The sequence below is a fragment of the Cynoglossus semilaevis genome, chromosome 1, assembly GCF_000523025.1.
Source record: "Cynoglossus semilaevis isolate Cse_v1.0 chromosome 1, Cse_v1.0, whole genome shotgun sequence".
Classification (NCBI taxonomy): domain Eukaryota; kingdom Metazoa; phylum Chordata; class Actinopteri; order Pleuronectiformes; family Cynoglossidae; genus Cynoglossus; species Cynoglossus semilaevis.
In genome coordinates, this window is record NC_024307.1 from 30,858,324 (window position 1) to 30,878,507 (window position 20,184).

Sequence of the window (20,184 nt, forward strand, 5' to 3'; positions counted from 1 at the left end):
CATGCTATTTGTTACCAAGTCAGAAAATAAATGAGCTCATCCAATATTAGGGCTTCAGATGGAGTTAATGGCTGAACTACACTCGTATCACGTTACAACACAGAGCAGAAGACGGAGCACAACACACACACACACACACACACACTACGGTGTAAAGCTGGAAAGGTTTTATGTATCCAGAAGTAAAGCAGACAGTCTTATCTTACAGGGAATGTAAGATTAGAAAACACAAAGTGAACGAGTAGGATTTTTTTTTTTTTAAAGAAGAAATTAAGATTATAATCCCAGAACACTGGTTATAAATTAGTTGCATTTTGGCAAGAATTAAACTGCTGACGCTGCTATTTCTGTTAATTAAATTAAGCATATGTCATTTGGGTCCCAGTCGTAGTACCTCAACGTTCTAATATTCTAATTTTAATAAAGTAAACTTGATGTTAATGTTATACATATACATACATATACATAAATATATACATATGTATATCAATGGCAGTGATCAAGTTGTCGTCACAAAAGTCTGAACAACTGTGACTGTCAATAACAACAGAAGGAGAAATAGTTCTTAAAGGGAGCCACAGGTAAAACACATTTCAACATGATCTTTATGAAAATCTGCACTTAAGTCATTATTGAAAGTAATAGGATAATTAACTTCATTATTAAATGAAGGCAATATAATTTAAATCTGTGTATGAAAAACTTACAAGAGACATAATTCATTATCAATACACATTACTGTAAATATAGAGTATTGCAAAATGAATAGCTGACCGTCTTTGAATTGACCAATACATTGTTGAATCCATGGTTTGTGCACAATGATCTTTTTCCACTTAGTTGCAGCAGATGTTTGGGCTTTAAGGTATTCATTGATTGTGAGCAAGGCCGAGTGTGTTTTCTGTGAACGCAGCCATTGGTGATTTGAAGCAGAGACTCCTGTAGAACATCTGCTCCAGCTTTGGTTCAGTCAGTCTGTCGTATCCTCGTGGCTCAGCTGAGAGACCGGGGAAGTGCTTTTGCTCGGGTTCAACTCCTTCTTCAGAGCCTTTAGGCACTTGTCGAGCCGTTTCATGCACAGTGTCACGTCTTCTTTGGAGATACCCACAGCTGAGGCAACGTTGATGTAAGGACAGGGGTAGCTTTCAGAGTGGGACATGAAGCCACGGAACGTGTGGCCGCTAATAGTCTGTTCCTTACCCAGTGGTATTACCCTGAAATAATGAGTGGATATCAGGATGTTTTCACAACCAACAATCAATTTGGGAATAAGGGAGAACGTCTTCCACATTGTTATTTTTTTGAATTTTTTTTTTAAAGTGAGATGAGCAGAATAAAACCACAGCATAACTTTTCAGATTTTTGGATTTGCAGTCTAAACCTAGTGAAGCATTGAACTTAATTTGCCGCCAAAGTAATAAAGTCAAACATTAGCCTCTGCCGTTTCCTGCACCGTCAGCACACCTTTGACTTATTTAAATGTGAAATCAATTACCGGCCTGACGATTAGAGATGATGTTAATAGGAGACAAATGCAACGTAGTGATAACAGGAGCTCTGTTCATATATTTTCCTTAAAAAGAGAATGGGTCACAGAGGAAACTGTAAAAATGAGCACCAAAGAAGTCAACCTTCTCTCACAGTGGTCACAGTTAACATATAACCTGCTGCCATTCATTACATTTAGAGATTAGTATGCGTCATATTGCAGAAGTCAATGCATTTCATTTAGTTTGATGCAGTGAGACAAGGATGAAAGACTTGAGTAGATGCTGTACAGTGATGTTGGTTTGAGGTTTGGTTTGAGGCTTGTTGTGGTGGAGCCACAACATAAAATAATCATAATGTTGGAAAAAACCACCCAAAATAAAATGTTAATGGTGAAGCTGCAGCTATGTGTAGAGAACATAGCTTTATGGATGCTAATAGAAATATAAATTAAATAAATTAGCAGGCTGCTGTGCTAGCATCTGCCGTCTAATCATCTAAAGTAGCTTCTGCTTCTTTGCCATCCACATGATTGCCTTCATTGTGTTGGCAACACACAGCTCATCCTTTTAGCTTTAATCACAGCGACAAATAAATATTTGATGTTGAGGACGTAAGAAAGACAAAAGGTGACTTTCACACTTTTCTTTCCTCCCTTTAAAGTGCATGGTAACACACACACGTTCACACACATGCACACACGCACATCCTCATTCTCCCTTCTCTGCATGTTTCTATTTCCAGGCCAGACTGCGGCCCTGGCCTATTTACACTCTGCATACCTGGCTCCTGACACCTGCCGGGTGAACAGCATGGAGCCCAGCTGCGTCACCGCCTTGTCGCTCTCAGCCTGCAGACCATCCAGAGACATGGCTGCAGGGAGAAGAAACGGATCAGCATTAATCCACTCATCTCTGACAATAATGAACAAAAGAATCGACAAAGTACACTGCAAAATAAACCAAGATACGCAAATAAATGATAAAGTTGATGGCACCTGTGGCCTGTAAATTGAGCTTACCCAGTGAAATGGGGTTATGTGGGGTGTGAAGCAATCTCTCCCCATGTGCTGAGGCCAGGGTGCTCAGCTCCTGAGCCAGGAGCATATAAATCTCCTGCAGGTCAAGCACACGCAGAGAAAACATGAGACAGAACAAAAGAGGGCAAGGGCAAAGCAATAGAGCTGAAGTATAAATAGAAAGACAATGTCCTGTCACACACACAAGTTTCATTTAAGCTTCAGCCAATCTTTAATTTCTTACATTTGTAAATCACCTATGGAATTAAACTCCCATTTATGTGTTCCCTCAGTTGGCTTGGAAACATTTCCTAAAACTTCATCAGCTTCCTTTGCATCTTTGGTGGTGACCTTTTCATCACATCGCCACTTCAGGGATGAGTTAGTTAGAGTTTATTATTATAAATAATGCTGACACAGCGCGTTTCATTACTGGGAAATAAGCAGCTGAATGTGTGCGGTACTATGGAAGAGTGGAGCAGATGTGATGAAGGAGGGGGCAGCACAGCAACAGAGCTCAGTGTTTGTTGCCAGCTACTGATGCCAGATTCCCCAGTGAGGCACTGCACATTAAAAGCCCTGCACTCTCTAACACTGTGTGGATATGTATGCACACACTAGTGTGTGTTTGTGGGTGAACTCTGCTGACTCACAGGCTCCCAATTTGGAACCATCAAAAAGGAAACAATATCATTTACGTCACAGACTTAAACACAAACAGCCCCTTGATGATATTAAGCATCCTTTGTTTTTGTTTTGTTTTTTAAAAAAAAAAAAAAAAAAAGCCTGGTAAGAAATACTGAGCTGACTGAGTTTTTGTCCACTTTACTTGATACGGACCCAAAACAGACGCCATCCTCTGGCCTTTTCCCAAACTCAGATCTTAAAAATGGTCACTTAAAACTAAAATGAATATCTGCTGCTGTGTGAGAAGGGTGTGTAGAAATCACTCACTTCTCCACACACTCCGGAAAATGGGTCCCACACATTAATTATGCATCGTATGGACCAAGAAAAGATCAATGAGCCTTGATGGCACTAGGTCATGTGAGAGGCCAGGAGGAATTACCTAGATTTATATTTCTGCTCCAGGCTCGATTTCACGATCATAGTGTTATGTTTAGTGTCCCGCTTCCTGAGGGAGTGTTTGGATAGGAGTCCTTCAGATAGATTTAAATGTGTGCAACAGTCATGGTGTGTTTTTGAAATCAAGGGTCCAAGCATCAGGTAAAACAGACATTAATGCTGCACATTTGATAGAACAATTTGACAATGTAAGAATGCTGCAGTGCTTCTCATTTTGAGGAGGGAGATAGGTGGACTGTTAGGAGGTCTGTTGTACACCAGTCAGCCACCAGGGCCGTATTTTGTAAATCTTCAGGATCAATATTATCTTGCTACAGAGTACACCGCCCTGCTCGACGCCCACTGCTCCTTCCAGAGGCTCATCCTCAGACAGACTGCAGCTGAGAAACTGCATCCCACATGCACAGTTGCACACGGACTGACCAAAGTCCTCTGCAATTCTATACTACCTTTGTAATCTGTTCTCCTGGGGGTAGCTGTCGACACAGCACATACATAGAAGAAAGAACAGCTTGGAACTATGGTTTACACTGCTGCATTTTCTACGTGTTCATATCAACCTATGCTGTTTGGTTTTAGCTGCAGAAGAAGACCTAAACTCTAAACTAAGCTAAAGTTGAATGATACATTGAACATTAGAAAAAAATCTCAAAAAGTCTCACAGATATCCATATCTGACTAGATTGAAGTTCTGTTTATTTTGATAGAACCTTGTACAGTATGAGATGTGAAAATAGAAAGCATGTCTTTTTACTATTCTCTCAGAATCAGCCAGGTTTGAATGGGAAAAACAGGCCTAAGCCACGCCCTAATGTAGGGCTGTTTGAAATGTATTCAGTCAATACTGTGACTGTGGCCAAGAGCCATATCTCAACATATATACTGTATTTAGTCCATGGGCAGTATATTTAATGTACATTTGATAAGGGCGTGTAGCAGGATTCCCAGTGTTTCACACCTATTTTTATTAGCTAATCCAAATAATGGATTTATGGTTAATATGAAAAAGAAATATGTAAAAAGTATAACTCATTTTTCTTCATGAAGTTGGTGGATTTTAGTGATTACTGTACATCTTTGCTGTGGCGTGTAAACTGTTAACAACCCTTATCATTTGGTCAGGCTTCTGAACTAAAGTTGAATCTGTGCAGAGGACACAACCCTCTCTATGTGTGTGGCCACCTCACCAGACCTTGGCGATGATGAAGTTGTTGTAACTGCTGTTTTCTCACCTTTCGTTCTGACAGAAGTTTCTTGTAGCCTTTGGCTCCCAGAGTGAGGAGGGTGATGAGGACGTCAAGGGAGGGTGAGGCTGATGCTCGACCTGGATACAGAGAACATTGAAAATGACAGAATTTGGGTCTCGGTTCAGTAAGAACTATTTGATTTTTTTTTTTAAAAGAACAAGTATTACCCCGTACACCTTTCTGGTAATAATTTTATGCCAAAATATTTTTTTTTCTACAGAATGTTTTCCTTTGACAAAGGAAAACAATATAACAAAGACACTTTTTAGTCAGAAGAAAAAGAAAAAAAAACTATCCAACACATGTTAAAAATATGTAAACATATTATAAAGGCATACATCTATTCAGCTAGTGTATGCAGTACATGCTATGAGAAATTAACTCACCTGGGTACATTTTACTGATCTCCTGTATAAAGGCCTCGTCAAATCCTGCAATTATGGCGCCACCTACTGGAACCATAAAGTTCTTGTCCAAGCTCTGCACAAAGGCATCGACTCGTCCAACACGAGCCCCCTGACGGCACATTCAATAGCCATTTATTTTGTTTATATGTTCACTTTTCATTGTATAAAACGAGTGCAAAAAAGTATAAAAAAGTATAAACGAACATGTATTAACAGTTTACAATTAGTTTACATGTATTTACTGTCAAGGTACAAACTGATCCTAGAAAGTGTTGAAATTTATTAAAATGCCTTGGATTGTAAAGGCAAAAACGAAATGATTTGTGGATAATAAATATAATATACAATATATAATATTCTGCTTCTTTCTATGTAATACATGTATTATATAATCCTAGCTAATAAGCAAGGCCTACCTGTTGTATAAGGTGCATGCATTTGGACGACTGAACACCATAAGCGTTGTTGACTATGTGAGGAATATTATGTTTTGTACACATTGTTGACAGCTCTTCCAGCCTGCAAAGACAAGTTTACGGCATTTCAGAATCCACTAAAGTCACCAGTGTAGAAATAATAAAAGTACGTGACAATAAATCAGGATCTGTCTTACCTGTCAGGAACTCTTGGCGCAAAGCAGGACGTTGTGGAATGAACACAAAGTATGTTCTCTGCTCCGAGCTCTTCGATCTTCCGCTCAACTGTGACCAAGTCAGTGCGCAACTCGTCGCCCTCAAGAACGTTCTCAACCACAACTGGTTCGTAGCCTAATGAAACATTTTTGGAATGAGCAGCAGAATGCCGGAGTCTTTGGTGTTATTTATTTAAACATAAATCAGTGGTGTGGCGCTTTGTAGCTGCACTGCTGTTCAAATATGAATATCACGTCACCTGCTGTAATCATGGCTTTGAAACAGGACTTCTGGTCAATGCGAGGCCAGATGATGTAGCGGGCCTTGGGTCTTTGATGACGCAGTGCCAAGAAGCACAGAGTCAAGCTCATTCCTGTTGCCATGGGAACCACAAAGCAGCTGGCCACACTGCGAACACCTGTGATCCACAAGAACCAAAACATAAAATGCTCTTTTTTTCCATTAACACCTGGCCATCTTTAATAAACACAAACACTGTGATCAAAATCTTGATTTGATGTCTGAAATGAATGAGACCAATTTGGAAATGATGCTGATGGGTGAATTTTGAGATCCTTTTGGTTTGCTGTCTGTTTTTTCCTCACAAGAGCATAAATCAAGACAATTTTCACTGTTTGCTGACTAGAATGTTAGAGACTGAGAGAGAATAAAAGATGAACATAGGGTTATGTATTTTAATTGTTCGGCAGACGAAACAAACGCACCTGCAACCTTCAAGATGTCCAACACGATGGAGTTGGTGAGCTTGTTGAGGAGACTGGATCCTGCAGCTTTTGGCTGAACTGCAGCAATGTCACCTGATCGACCTATGCCATGAATCAACCTATAAGGACAGCCCAGCGTCATAACAGGACACATTTACAAGAATGAAGTGAACCTTAGATCGGTGAGAAATTTGAGGGAAAATAATAATGCTATAATACAGTGGGCTCTAATCAAGTCTAATCAAGCTTTAACATTCAGGAAGAATTCAAACAAAACAAAATCCCACACAAGACTTAATAATATATCGACCAAAATGGTCCACATTCCATGCTTTTTTGAATTGGCCAGTATTTATTTACAAATGTTGTTGTTTTTACAAAATACATGTTTGTGTAGAAGAAGATAGTGATCAGAACAAACACTGTTCTGTATATAGTAAATGAAATCAAAATGTATACACAATTTATTAATCAACTCTCTGATTGATGATTGCCAAAGTTTATTTTTAAATATATTCCTAATTTTAATGTACTGATTTTAAAGATTTATTTAGCTGTAAAGTACTGTAAATATGTAGTTATTTTCACTTATTTTTCTGATAATAGGGATGTTATCTTTAATGTCTACAATTTACACAGAGAAAGCATTGATGTATTAATGTAGTGTTTTATTAAATTTTACCTGTAATGTCTCCTTGCCACCAGACCTGACGCCACCCGACCTTCTCTCTCCCCAACGCCACAGTTCCCCAGGAAGTTATTGCTGTCCATCACTGCCAGTTCATTAAGGAAGAGCTCTATAGTGCTCTCACTCCAACCTTCTTCCGGACACTTTCCCTGAAATGCACACAACATGAAAAGTTGTTAGTGTACGTTCACCAAGACTCTGAATGAACATGGAGTTGATTTTTTTCTTGTACCTGTTCCAGTAAATGTCTGATGAGCTGTTCATGGCTGCGTCGTGCCTGACTCCCCTGTCGGACATAGGCGGCTGAAACTATCTTCTCACTGAGGGCAAAGTTCTCTTTATTCATCTCTGCCAGAGAGACACAACAGTGTTGATGTTACATAACAAAATAATTAAAATATAAAGAAGTAAGAACATATTTCATTTTGAATCCCATTATCCATTTTTAAATACCTGTTATTTTGAATCCCATTATCCATTTTTAAAACTTTTAAAAAAAACTTTTAATTTAAAAATCCATTTTTAAACTATAATAACAAATTGTTGATTAAAACACAAGCACTTTTTTGATATTCATTATTTTAAAGGAACAAGTTTTGCAAAGCTACAAATAATAAAAACTGCAAAACAAAAACATTAGATGAATGTAAAAAATAAAGACTATTAGGCGTGGTTTTAAAATATACTATGGAAATTTTAAAAAACGTACATCCATTATATTAGAGTGGGCTTTCCAATGCACAAAAGCTAAATGGTTGAATATTTTGTGTTATAGTTCCTGAGCAATATACATGTACATAATTAAAACTACTTACAGTCTGTGAACCCCTACATCCCCTGGCCCCCACTATTGTTGTTGTTTCCAGTTGCATAAATGACTAAATATTTCTGTTCAATAATTCTATGAAAACAACAACAAAATATGATGTACTAAAACATGTCTATAAAATCACTTCCTATTTTGTCTCAACCTTAACCCACTCAAACATAAACTTTGACTCACACTTAATTGACTGTGATCCAAACATAACCACACACATACGCAAAGAACAGCGTTTGTGGATTTTGTTTTAGCATTACAGATTATTAACTTAGGATCCAAAAGGGCAAGCACAGGTGCACATGATCAGACTAATTACACATGTGGCCATTAACTCCATATGGAAAATATGTACAGGTTTTACAATTGTTGCCTGAAGAAGTGAAAATTGATACAGTACCTTAACTAGATACCATGCATTCCCTTAATTAAACTTTGCTCTACGTGTGTAATGAAGCATGCAGCCAGCAGTAAAGTCCAGTGCTGCTTCCAATAATCGCCCGTTTTATTACAAGTTTAAAACAACGATTTACAGAACGAACATCAGTGTACAGTTCAGCTCTTACCTTTAACGATAAACTCCTCGTGTTCAAACTGTCAAACCAGCTGCAGTGGAGAAAATGAACCCGGCTTGTTTTTCCGGTGCACAGGCACAGGCGGAAGTGAGCATGTGACGTCACATTGTCACATGACCGGACCATGTGATAAACCACGTTATTTGAAATGTGTACAATAAACAAGCTCCGTTGTACCATTAAAAATAAAGAAATAGAAAATGTTTTTTCTTAAATGCAGTGGGTTTTAATTTGTTTCAAATTTGAGGAAAAAATATTGATAAATGAAAATATAAAGCATCAAAAACTTGTTAACATAGTTTATTTTTTTTCATTGTATTATACAAACATCGAGGCAATTAACATTTATTTATTGTGGAGGAGGCTATGTGTTCCATAGCCTCCTCCTTATCACTATAACTGTTGTCTTTTTTTATTTTTTTTTTAAGAAACAAAATAAGATTTATATACACATACTGTATTACCATAGTTGACAGATTTTAAAACACTTAAACCCATTATACATGTCAGGGCACAAAACAGTGGTGCTTTGGCCCAGAGGCAATGCCTCTGTCATTGAAACCCCAGGGTTCACCTCCTGGGCAAGATCGAATCCTGGTTAGAGCGGTTGGTACCTTCCAGTGGACTCACCACCCACAGGAAGGTTTAGGGGGGTGCAGTGTGATTGGGTGGTGGTTGTAGAGACTGCTGCCCCTGCAACCTGGCAAAGTGGATGAGTATGGATGGGGGACAAAACAATCCTTTCATAAATATACAAAATGTGCCTTTAGTCAGTTCTGTGGAACACATTACAACAGCACATTTATACCATTACTTCACATTTTTAAAGATAATATATTCCAAGTATAAGAATCATTCCTTTGCCATCTATTGTCTGTTTCATTAAAATGTCACCACAGCAAGTCATTAAATTACTTCAAAAGTGCTTAAAACTGTCCCAAAGCACCAGCCATTGAACTAAGGAAAAATTAATATAAATCAGAACAGGCCATTTGGAAATTTAAAAAAATAATTATTATATTTTAATATGAAGATCAAAATACAGGATGCACGTAATGTATGGGATTAAACAGGTCAAAAGTGATACACATGGACAGTAAAACATCTTTGTTTTAAATACAACACACAGTAACATCTGAATATAATGTGAATACTATGAATATTCAGAGACAGAATAATAACATTTTTCTAGTAAGATAACATTTTAAATTAAATTGAGTTAATTAATATTAAAATTAAAAACAGATGTGATTATAACGAATTTAATGACATTTACCAAAGGTCAGTGGAAGTTTTGTGGCAGTGGAGGGTACAGAAAAATGGCAATATGATGGCATAGCAGGGTTCTTATGATCAACAGCTTTGCCAACATCTTGCCTTCTTTCCAAGTCCCATGTTCATCCACTTGTGCTCTGTGGATAGACCATTCTCTTCATCCAGGCGATCTTGGCTTAACTGCACCAACTGAACTGCTTAACTGCTCTTGTTGATGGTGTCACCAAGGAGTTGTAAAACGTGAGTGGAAACAACCAAACAACCCCACGCGGTTTTCCATCAGCCAAAGTAGAATACGATTAAAAATACAATCATCATAATGAGAAGAAAAAGTGCGATAACCGATAATCAGCGACCGTTGACCGTTGTATTTATCATCATGGTTTTCTACCTACAGCAGTGCGTGGAACATCACAGTCCGAGTGCGCCTCTGATCCCATTCTCGTTCCACACTTTAGTGTTCTGGAGTCTGTCGTCAATTTAAGTGAAAGTCGACTGACGGTGTAAGAGATATTTTAAAAAAAGAAAAGAAAAGTTTCTTAGGAACCGCCCACTTGTATGCGGTCACACAGGCGGTGGATGAGTGTACAGGACTGTTCACAGGGCGGTAGGTGTGTCTATGACTCCAGGCACCTATGGGCGCAGACGAGGAATCGCATACTGACCCAATTTCACCGGAAGTAGGGCAGTGAAGTGATCTTAGATGATGACTGACCCCAACCCTGGATGGGATCAGTCATCATCCAGGACCACTTCCCTGTACCACCCTATATCGTAAACATCCAGCTCATATGAGTATAACACTTAAAAAACAACAACAACAACAACAAGCACTCACACTTAAAAAACAACAACAACAACAAGCACTTAGCTTGTAAATGTCCATTCAACATTTCAATGGATTCCCTAAAGCATTTCAATGGTCAGCAGTTGAAGCCCAACCTGAGAGTGGTAAGCACTGAACCCAGAGCCCTCTTGTGGCAGGAAGGGATAACTGCACTGCTCTAATTCACTTCTACTACTTCTACTACTACTACTACTACTACTACTACTACTACTATTGATACCACTGTGATGGGTCTAACCAATTTTATTTATTCAGCATGCAAGATATATAAATATTGTATGTCTTATCAGGACTGTTTATTAACCTGTTATCATTGTTGCCATGCTGATTATTTATTGTATGTCTTATCAGGACTGTTTATTATTTTTTTGCTTTTTCTCTTTTTAAATGGTATTCTTTTAGAAAAACAACGTCTCTGGGTAATGACAGTCTTAAACAGAGATGTCCACACTTTTTTGGCTTGGGAGATTTTATTAAAAGGCTGTAGTTGTATGGCACAATATGCTCTGATTCAATGCTTCTATGGTGTAGCTGTAGTGATTAGCTTCTTAAAATAGAATTGCTCAGGATCTACCAGCACTCCCTTTGAGATCTTCTGGTAGATCCTGATCTACTTATTGGGCACCCCTGGTCTAAAATAAAAGGTAGTGTGCACTTTTTTGGTATCATTTTCTATTCTTTCTATTCTATGTCATTTCTCTGGGTTATAACAGTGTCTGTTATACTAGCACTTTTATTTCATATTAAGTGGTGACAAGGCATGAATGAAATGTTCCAGGTCAGAACAAAAATGTGACTTGCTGATCCACACACAAAATGAACCATGACTACATGTTCAGGTTCAACTATGAATCACACCAAGTGATTCAAAACCCGTCTAGACCGGACTGTGGTGGCCGTTCAGAACAGGAAAAATGACTTTATGACCCTTAACTACAACCAGCCTTCCCTTTGTGCGAATGGTAAGCAGCACTCATTGCCTGGCACATCTTACATCTGACACATTTTTTGCATTGTCATTATTATGAAAACACTGTTTTACAGCTCACAGAAGTGATTCATGCTGAAGAGTCAGCAGTAGTCATTACAAAAAAAGAAACAGTTTCTTCCACTAAAGGCATGATGGCACTGAGTATTAGTATTTGCAGCATTGTATGCTAATTTACTACAATATACTTATTTTTATTTTACATTGTGTACTTTGGATTGCAGTACATTTGCCTTACTGTTTGTCTCAAACTAAAGCTAGTTCTCCCCTCGTTTTGCTGCATCAGGCTTTGTGACTTCCATTTTTTGCTGAAGCAGACAATCTGAATTCACACGTTAGCTGAAGAACAAGGCTTATTATATTTTCTCTGAAACAATTTGACAATCCTAGTTGACTTAAGCTCATCGACACTGATGACTCACTTCCTAAGGTGTCAACAGTGGCCACACCTGTCAACTCCCACAGAGAAAACACGTTGAAGTAGAAGACGATTACGTGAGCTGACAGCCTTAACAATTCCATTACGTACAGTTAGCATTTGTTTATTATGGTTACCAAACTGCCAATAGAACATAAGGAGTTTTCCGCGAGTGCTTATATCATTCAGAGCAACAGGTCGGCCCACTACTGTAGGTTAAAGACACTCCTTTGGAAGACCAGTTAGCAACAAAGCAGCTGAGAATATGGCTCCAAGGACAGCAAAATTACACATGGCACAACATTCTGTGGTCAAAATGACCTTTGAATCAGATTTCATTCCTAAAAATATCAAAGCAAAACTGGATGCTATAGATTTAAACAACTTGCTGCAAAATGTGTAGAATGAAAAGGAAAATGGTAAATTCCTTATCGTCAGGTGCCTAAACCCTTCTAAGACCCTGGAATCATTTGTATATTTTCAGCTTTTTAAAGTAAACGATACAGCACATGTGGCAAACAGATACAAGATATATATAACATGCATTTGTTCTGAAGTTTTGTCTCTTGAAGTATCTATCCTACCATAGATTGTCAGTTTAACTTGGACTTCTTTGATGTCAGCTGACCTTTAGTATGACCTATAAGACTTTCAGAACTTAATTAAAAAAAGGTTTAGGTTGAACTAAGACTTCCACAATGAGCTTGTCAGGGGTCGGTGACCTTTAACATCAAAAGACAAAAAAACAAAAAACAAAAAAACAAACAAACAAAAAAAAAAAACAAACAAAAAAACAACCAAAGCTGCAATTTTTAAACATCCACAGAATAATCAAGTCAAACTCAAAAACAAATTTGCCTGCTCATGTTGCATTAGACTAGCAATGATATTTTGAGCACATTATTCCGTATGTTTGTGCATTCTGTGCCTGTGGTTTCTTTCTAAAAGAGCCTGGTTGCATCTAACAACTGAGAGGACAATTTGGTCTTTGAAGATAAAGTTACTGTGGAGAGGACAGAGGATGTTGGAAATAAAGTTGTGAGGCAGGAAAAAAAGACTTTGTGAAAGAGAACAGGGACAGTTCATGTATCGAAACGAGGACGACAAATGGCTTCAGAGACTCCTGAAGAAACAAGCCAAAAGTCAGATTTAATTTTAATGGCAGCACCTGGGTCTGGTCTAGTGATTTTCTCTGAGCAAGATGAAATCCTTTCTCAGACATTGCTCTAGCTGATTCACACAACCGCATGTGCAGCACTTAATACTTCACATGTACACAGGGACTCTTGTTAGTCATCGTATGGTCTGAGGTCCGCTGAGACCCTGTTTTGTAAGTAGTCAGGGAAAAACACTCCCCACATGAACCCTCCTAGAACAGCTAAACAATGCACTTTTGGTGATGACTCGCCTGTGTATGAGAGATATTTTCAAGCTATTCGCTCAATCTGGAGTCAACGTCTGCCTCGGACAAGCCTCCATGCATGAGAGTGCATTCAGGACTTGGCCCGGGAACCTCCACTGAGATTTTGTTTTTGCTGAATCAAAGGAAAGCACACCCTGTAACAGCCGGTAGATGAAGTCACAGAGCAAAGTCTGGCAGACAGTGAGCTGACTCGCTAAACAAGCCGTCCTTGCTGCCTCTAACCTCGAGCTCATGGCCATGTGGAGTATATCAACTGCTGGCAAATGAGTTAGAAAGTGAGTTGGTCTGTTGTAAAATGTGTGTCGGAGGAGGGGAAATCCCCCCACACACAGGCAGAACACACAGCTGACTCACAAATTTAAGGAGAATTGTCAAATATTCTTTATTTAGTTTTAAGCAGTCTGGTGACTCAGGAAAGATAAAATCGCTGAACTTTTAGATGCTTTTTTCCTGAAGTCATTAAATGTGGAACATGGAACGACAGGACGAAAAGGTTTTATGCTTTTATAAAGACCATATAAACACACATCCTCCTGGTGAAAATGTAGCAAATTAAACAAAACGTACAATTTCAGATCACTCAATATTTTATAAATAAATGTATTTAGCCATGGTCCAAATCTTAAGTAAAATTACTAGACTTAAATAATAATGAAAAGTGTCATATAGTGTGAAAAATAAAAAGTAATAATTATTTGTAATGAAAAAGTAATAAGTAATAAAAACTGTTTTTCGCAAATCTATTCTTCTCTAAAGACCTAAAAACAAAAGTACCACATCTAAGACAGGGTTTGTTACCTTTACATGGAAGTATCGGGATTGTATCTCTAGAGGGCGCCATACGCCATTACTCATCCTAACATAAGCCGGAAGTACATTCAAAAGATTCACTGACCTTGCGGGGACACCGGTAAAGGCTGATAAAACTTGACCTGAATGAAACTTCACACATCAACAACAATTCGTCCGCCATCACTGGAACATGAAGAATAAATTAAAGAAAGAAAGAAAGAAAAACACACATGCAGTGTGCATATTTCAATTTACCTCTTTATTTGTTTCATTATATACTTTGTGTTTTTACATAAAGAGACATTTCTTTTTCACATATAGATTATATTATTCATTTGCATCTGTATATATGTACACTTTGAAGAAATCTTACATCAACACCAAGAAAATAAAACAGGAAGAATGTCAATGGGTGTGCACGTTTCACTGTCTGAAACCACATTCCATGCCAAGGTCATCTGATAATCCCAGTTTAGTTCTTTTGTGCATGTGTATTATATTTTTCTTCACCTTCACCATAAAGCACTGGGGGAGGGACGTGAATACTTCTGTGCACACACAGCAGACAGCAGAAGTCAGAACATTTAAGATAATTATATTTTTGTTGTTTAAGGATAAATAAGACCATAAATAAGATAATTTTTGGGGGGAAATTGCTAGTTTTATTTAGCCTAATAGTTTTTCAATGTTAGGTTTAGTGCAGATTTCTAACAAATTTAGTTTGATTTTCTTTTTTAAGTTGATTATTAATTCATGTTCTGACAAAGTGAGATGATGAGGCAAAAATATACTCGACGTGGAGGAGGAGGAAATGCCTTTCTGAGGGGTTGTTGAAATAAATGCCCCTCGAGTCTTTCCTGCCGCTTCCCATTTCCAGAAAAAAATTCAAAATGAAGGTGTAGGCCATCTGATTTGTTTTCTAACTACAACAAAAACAAAGATGATATTTACAAATTAAAACCAGTGATTTCTTGGTGTTCATCTCTGAATGGATGCATAAAAGTGAACATAAATACATTGGTGGATCGCCCCAGCTGTACAGTCAGTGGGGAACCAGCCCAAAGTTCTTTGCATGCAGTTTTTCCTCACACACTCAGAGAATCTATTTACTACTATTTTACAGATACCGTGTTTCTACTAAGCTGCTGTACAGCGGCTGTGCTGAGGTAAAGCGGGTATTTCTGGCCAGCGCTAACAGGAAGGGGGTCGTGGGTCATGTGGACCATGTCAGACAGGAAGAGAAACAGACACATGGGACGAGGGGGGGCTGGGGGGGGGTCAATTCTAGACAGTGACACACATGGTATATTGCTGTTTAATCTGTGGTTTCTACTTTCTATCTAGGTTAAAGAGATTGTGGTTTCTGTTTTATTTTTTAATATATACATGGGTTTTTTGCAGTCTGTTGCAAAATACTGGTAGTTTCACCTTCAGTCGTAGGTAAAATGAAGGTGTTGTCATTGTGTCATGACTTTAAACGCTGTTTGCACGCATGCACACCAAAGCACCTTTGAATAGAAAAGAAATCGCACAAATTGGATTAAATAATTTTGACCGTATACGTGGTGTTTTTCTACCTAGAGATCGAGCACTGCTTTGCATTAAGAAGTAGCTTTAAAAAAGTATACAGTTTAGTATAGAACTCCTTAGATTCCCATGGTTATGATGCAGCTCTGAGTGTCTTATAATTATTTTCATGCAGTTGATTCCAGCTCTAGTGTCAACGTTACACTACTCTTTACCACTAATCTACGTAAACCATGATGAACACTGTAAAGTTTTTTTTATACCGTACTATTTTGACATCCACTTCATGATGCAATAGAAATGAGTGTGAATTACACCTGCTCTAGGTGGGCATATAATTTGAGATGCTCGTCTTAATCAGTCGGTGCACGTGAAGCCTGAACCCTGTTTGTACAATGACAAAATGGCAAAAACCAAAAAAATGATACAAACGTCAAAAGGACTCCAATTGCTAATCCTGCTACGGTACAGCTAATGCTACGCTGTAGGTTTGATGAAAATGAATCCCAAAGTCCTTTGAAAATGAAAACATCACATCCCAAGTAGAAGGGAAGGTGTTCACACTGACACTGGGACGAAGAACAAGTCTGTCTAGTTTCTTTTCTTCTCTGTTGCTCAAGTGAAAACCCGGAGGAGAACCTTCACTCAGTACCACAAGATGGGAAAAGCATCTTCAGCATCTAGCATCAAATTCCACAAATTCCTCTTCACTCTTGTTGATGGCAGAAGTACAACCATACTTCCAGCCCAATGTTCTTAATCAGTATTAGTATTAGTCTTAGTATTTAAAAGGAAAGCTAGTTTTCTGTTTAACCCAACACTTCACAAAAGGTCAGTGGCCATATCTGGTAACATTATTGACATGCATAATGTGTCTATACAGTGGGGCCTTGAGATACGAGCTGCCTGAAATCTGAGTTTTCCAAGTTAGGAGTAAGCAAATGTTTCCTCGTGATACGACGAAACATCGAGTTATGAGTGCTCAACGGAGTTCTTTCGTTGATATCTATGTTTTTGATGTTTAGATGAGGGGGGATTAGTATAAAGTATATTTCTGGGGGGCTGGAATTAATTAGTTGGTTTTTAGTTATTTCTAATGGGGGAAATGCAGCTGAGAGACGAGCTGATCAACATAGGAGTGCTGTTGTGGAACGGATTCAACTCGTATCTTGAAGCCCAACTGTATTTCACTGATGCACCCACAATCCCTTTCACCCGCTGTTAAATATTCATTATAATAAATAAAATTCATCCAGGCCAGATCTACTCTTAGTCAGCCAAATAAATGTTAAATAAATAAATAAAATATTCATATATGGTTTTATATAGTTTTATATAATAGTATTTAAATCAGTTCTTTTGTTCCTGGAATGAAGTGTCGTAAAGATCAGTTAAAAGTGACGTCAGTCAGGAAACATGGCTGTATTGTTAGTGATGATGGGTTTAAACGACGCAAAGAAAGTCAGGTCCATCAGACGGACACCGGACAGGAAATGACCTTGTCCTCCAGCATGACGCTGACCACCAGGAAGACAAAGTACAGCATAAACATGATGAAGCCCAGCAGCTTGCTCATGCGCCACTTGCAGGCGGCGATGGAGACGATGACGAAGAGCAGCATGAGGAAGAGGAGCACGATGGCACAGAACAGGCCGTTGGAGCTGACCTGCACTGGCTTCATGTTGTTAAGGAAGGACCAGAGGAGCCAGGGGAATGGCAGTCTGCAAACACACGAAAACACGGATCAGGTAACGTCCCACAACAGCTGTCAATGAGTCACCCCAAAGGGTGAAATGAGGGTACTGCAGGAGGTGATATGTTTATGCTGAAAACAAATCTTGAAATTATACTTAAAGTCAGTACTGTCATAAATCACAACCTGTTCTTTAGACATGTTCCAAGCTCCTTAACTTTAGCAGACGTTGCTTTTTATGCACTTTTACCTTTGATTAACGTGGTCTGTTGATTTACAAAGAACATCTGGTCTCTCAAGGATGACACTCAATGTAAATACATTTCTCATTTCCATTATTGTTATCCCCCAAATGTTGACCTTCAATTTTTATAGAATAGTATTGAACAGGAATCTCCAACCTACCCAACAGTAATGTCAAAGATGTTGGAGCCCACTGAGCTGGAGACAGCCATATCCCCCAGACCCTTGCGTGCCACAATGACACTGGTGATGAGGTCAGGGATGGAGGTTCCAGCTGCTAATATAGTCAGGCCCATAATCTCCTCCGTAATCCCAATGGTCTCTCCAACCTGTATAAATAAAAGCAGAAAAACCAGGCTTTAGGACCAATACAACTCAATCTATTATTCCAACCTTTTCATATTATCCTGCTTCTGAATGGAGGGAGGTGACAAAGCTCTACTCTGACAATCCACTGAGTTGATCAAAAACATTTTTTTTCCACACAGATGAAGTTATTTTTATACTCTATATTTTATTATTTGGCTATTATTCAAATCACTTTTTACTATTTCCTCCACTGAAATGTAAACATAGACTCGACTTTGTACCTGGTGAGCCCACCACACCATTAGATACGAGAAGCCGGCAATCCAGGAGATGGCGCCCAAGAAGGTGACCGGGAAGAACTTCTTTGATGACTGAAAAAAAAATGTTATTCATGGTCACTAAGAAAAGGTAATGACTTCTGATAACAATAGTTTGTCTCCCCAAACAAAACACACACCGCTTTCCTGACGTCAGGGAGTGTTAGCCACAGGGGGAGGACGATGGGTATAATAAGGAGGTAGGTGAAGCGCTTGCGGTTTGATTCGGGCCAGGACAGACTCAGAGGCTGGTCCTCTTCCTCCTCATCCTCAGCCTGTGGGGAGACATGAACAAAACTTGAAATTGAACGTTGTACAGCCAGGCAGCTCCCGGGGTGTTTAGTGCCAGAGGCATCTGGACAGGGATATGTGAGCTTAACCTGTCTTGCTGTGGTTAGCTGCAGTTAATCTTCCGAAAATACATGCAAAGACAAACAGTGCAGCTGCTGTATTGGTTGTTCTTTGTAACAGAATAATGGTTTACCAATGCACTGATCTCATAAACCAGGGAATTGAAAATGAATAAAAAGCAGCCCCTGCAGAAGAAATGGGAGAAACTTCATGACTTAGTTTTAACCCAAAATTCCTCTTTACTCCTTTTTACACACCTACAATAAGAGCAATTATGGGACATTATGTTTATTTATCTGCTTTTTAAGCAGAGTTCTTAAGCACTTAGAGATATTCAAACGACTAGAGATATTCTGCTAGATTGCTTCACTAACGCAACCTTTCTCATCTACGCAGCTCTGGGACAAAAACCTGAAGGACACAGACTGTGTCGGTCTGTAGAGCCTGAGATTGATGTCCCGACCTTCAGAAACAGAAGTGACTTGCTGTATCTGCTGAAGCACTGCTGTTCATACAGTGGACCGTGTACAATTACACAATCTATGTATAGTATATACAATATAGTTTAATTTTTATTTTATTAGGCTGCCGTCCACATTCCTACAGCCGACAGTCAGTGCCAGCACTTCACAAGAGGAGAAAACTGCAATGTCAAGACCCAGATGTGCATGTGCCCGTGCTCTGCATTGAAAGGAGTCTGATGACTGTGGTTTGGGAGGGTGCACTGCGCCCTTTTCTCGTCAGGCATCAGACCTCATCATGATTGACTGCTGATTCCGGCTGCACGAGAACACCCCCCCACCCCCCGAGGTCTGATTGGATGTGCCACCAGAATGCCAAGCAAAGCCAGAGATACAGGCTTGTATCTGGATGATGCAGTGGATGCACACATAGGCATCGAGGCAAAGGCAACTATATTTTCATTTCATTCATCTGCTTATGCCTACTCATGCAAAAAACTCCTCGAGGAAGTCTGGTACTTGTTAGCTTTAGTGGTACAACAACAAGGCCTTCTGAGGGACGATAGGTGTCTGCAGTCCCATTGTATCCAATTATACTGGATGCTAAAAGCCGCAGGGACCCGCAGAGAACTTGTCCACACATGCAGGTCTCAGAACACACTGATCACTGAGAATTTCCCTTTCCCCTGACTGAGAGTGATCAAAGTTGAACGGAGAGCAGTGGAAGGAAAGTGAACAACAAAGAAGGCGAGACGTTGACAACAGATGTTGTTCTGTTAAAAATCATTTCTTCCAGAAAATTATATAACGCCTTAATAGCATCGATCAGAGCAGCAGTCCAGAGGGAGAAGTAG

At 39.0% G+C, this 20,184-nt stretch overlaps 2 protein-coding genes across 3 annotated transcripts in view; both read right to left on the reverse strand.

The window, feature by feature from the left end:
* Nucleotides 1-145: 145 nt before the first annotated feature.
* Nucleotides 146-8,816, reverse strand: sepsecs (Sep (O-phosphoserine) tRNA:Sec (selenocysteine) tRNA synthase). Of its 2 annotated transcripts, none has more exons than XM_008326362.3 (12): nucleotides 8,678-8,816; nucleotides 7,524-7,639; nucleotides 7,286-7,440; nucleotides 6,604-6,722; nucleotides 6,138-6,296; nucleotides 5,860-6,013; nucleotides 5,663-5,765; nucleotides 5,226-5,355; nucleotides 4,825-4,916; nucleotides 2,510-2,603; nucleotides 2,271-2,361; nucleotides 146-1,214 (listed from the first exon to the last, which is right to left on the reverse strand). In XM_008326362.3, the coding sequence occupies exons 2-12, from the start codon at nucleotides 7,635-7,637 to the stop codon at nucleotides 971-973; spliced, it is 1,455 nt and encodes a 484-aa protein (XP_008324584.1). In that variant the 5' UTR covers nucleotides 7,638-7,639; nucleotides 8,678-8,816; the 3' UTR covers nucleotides 146-970. The 2 variants fall into 2 exon arrangements, with proteins under 2 accessions (XP_008324584.1, XP_008324592.1); XM_008326370.3 differs by lacking the exon at nucleotides 8,678-8,816 and adding an exon at nucleotides 8,512-8,665.
* A 5,855-nt stretch (nucleotides 8,817-14,671) lies between these two features.
* The window catches only part of slc24a2 (solute carrier family 24 member 2), a 40,273-nt gene continuing 34,760 nt past the window's right edge, over nucleotides 14,672-20,184 (reverse strand). The window contains exons 11-14 of the mRNA XM_025057712.1: nucleotides 18,659-18,793; nucleotides 18,483-18,572; nucleotides 18,055-18,221; nucleotides 14,672-17,677 (exon numbers count right to left, since the gene is read on the reverse strand). Of these exons, the coding sequence (XP_024913480.1) occupies nucleotides 17,428-17,677; nucleotides 18,055-18,221; nucleotides 18,483-18,572; nucleotides 18,659-18,793 (642 nt within the window). The 3' untranslated portion in view covers nucleotides 14,672-17,427. The remainder of the gene's footprint in view (nucleotides 17,678-18,054; nucleotides 18,222-18,482; nucleotides 18,573-18,658; nucleotides 18,794-20,184) is intronic.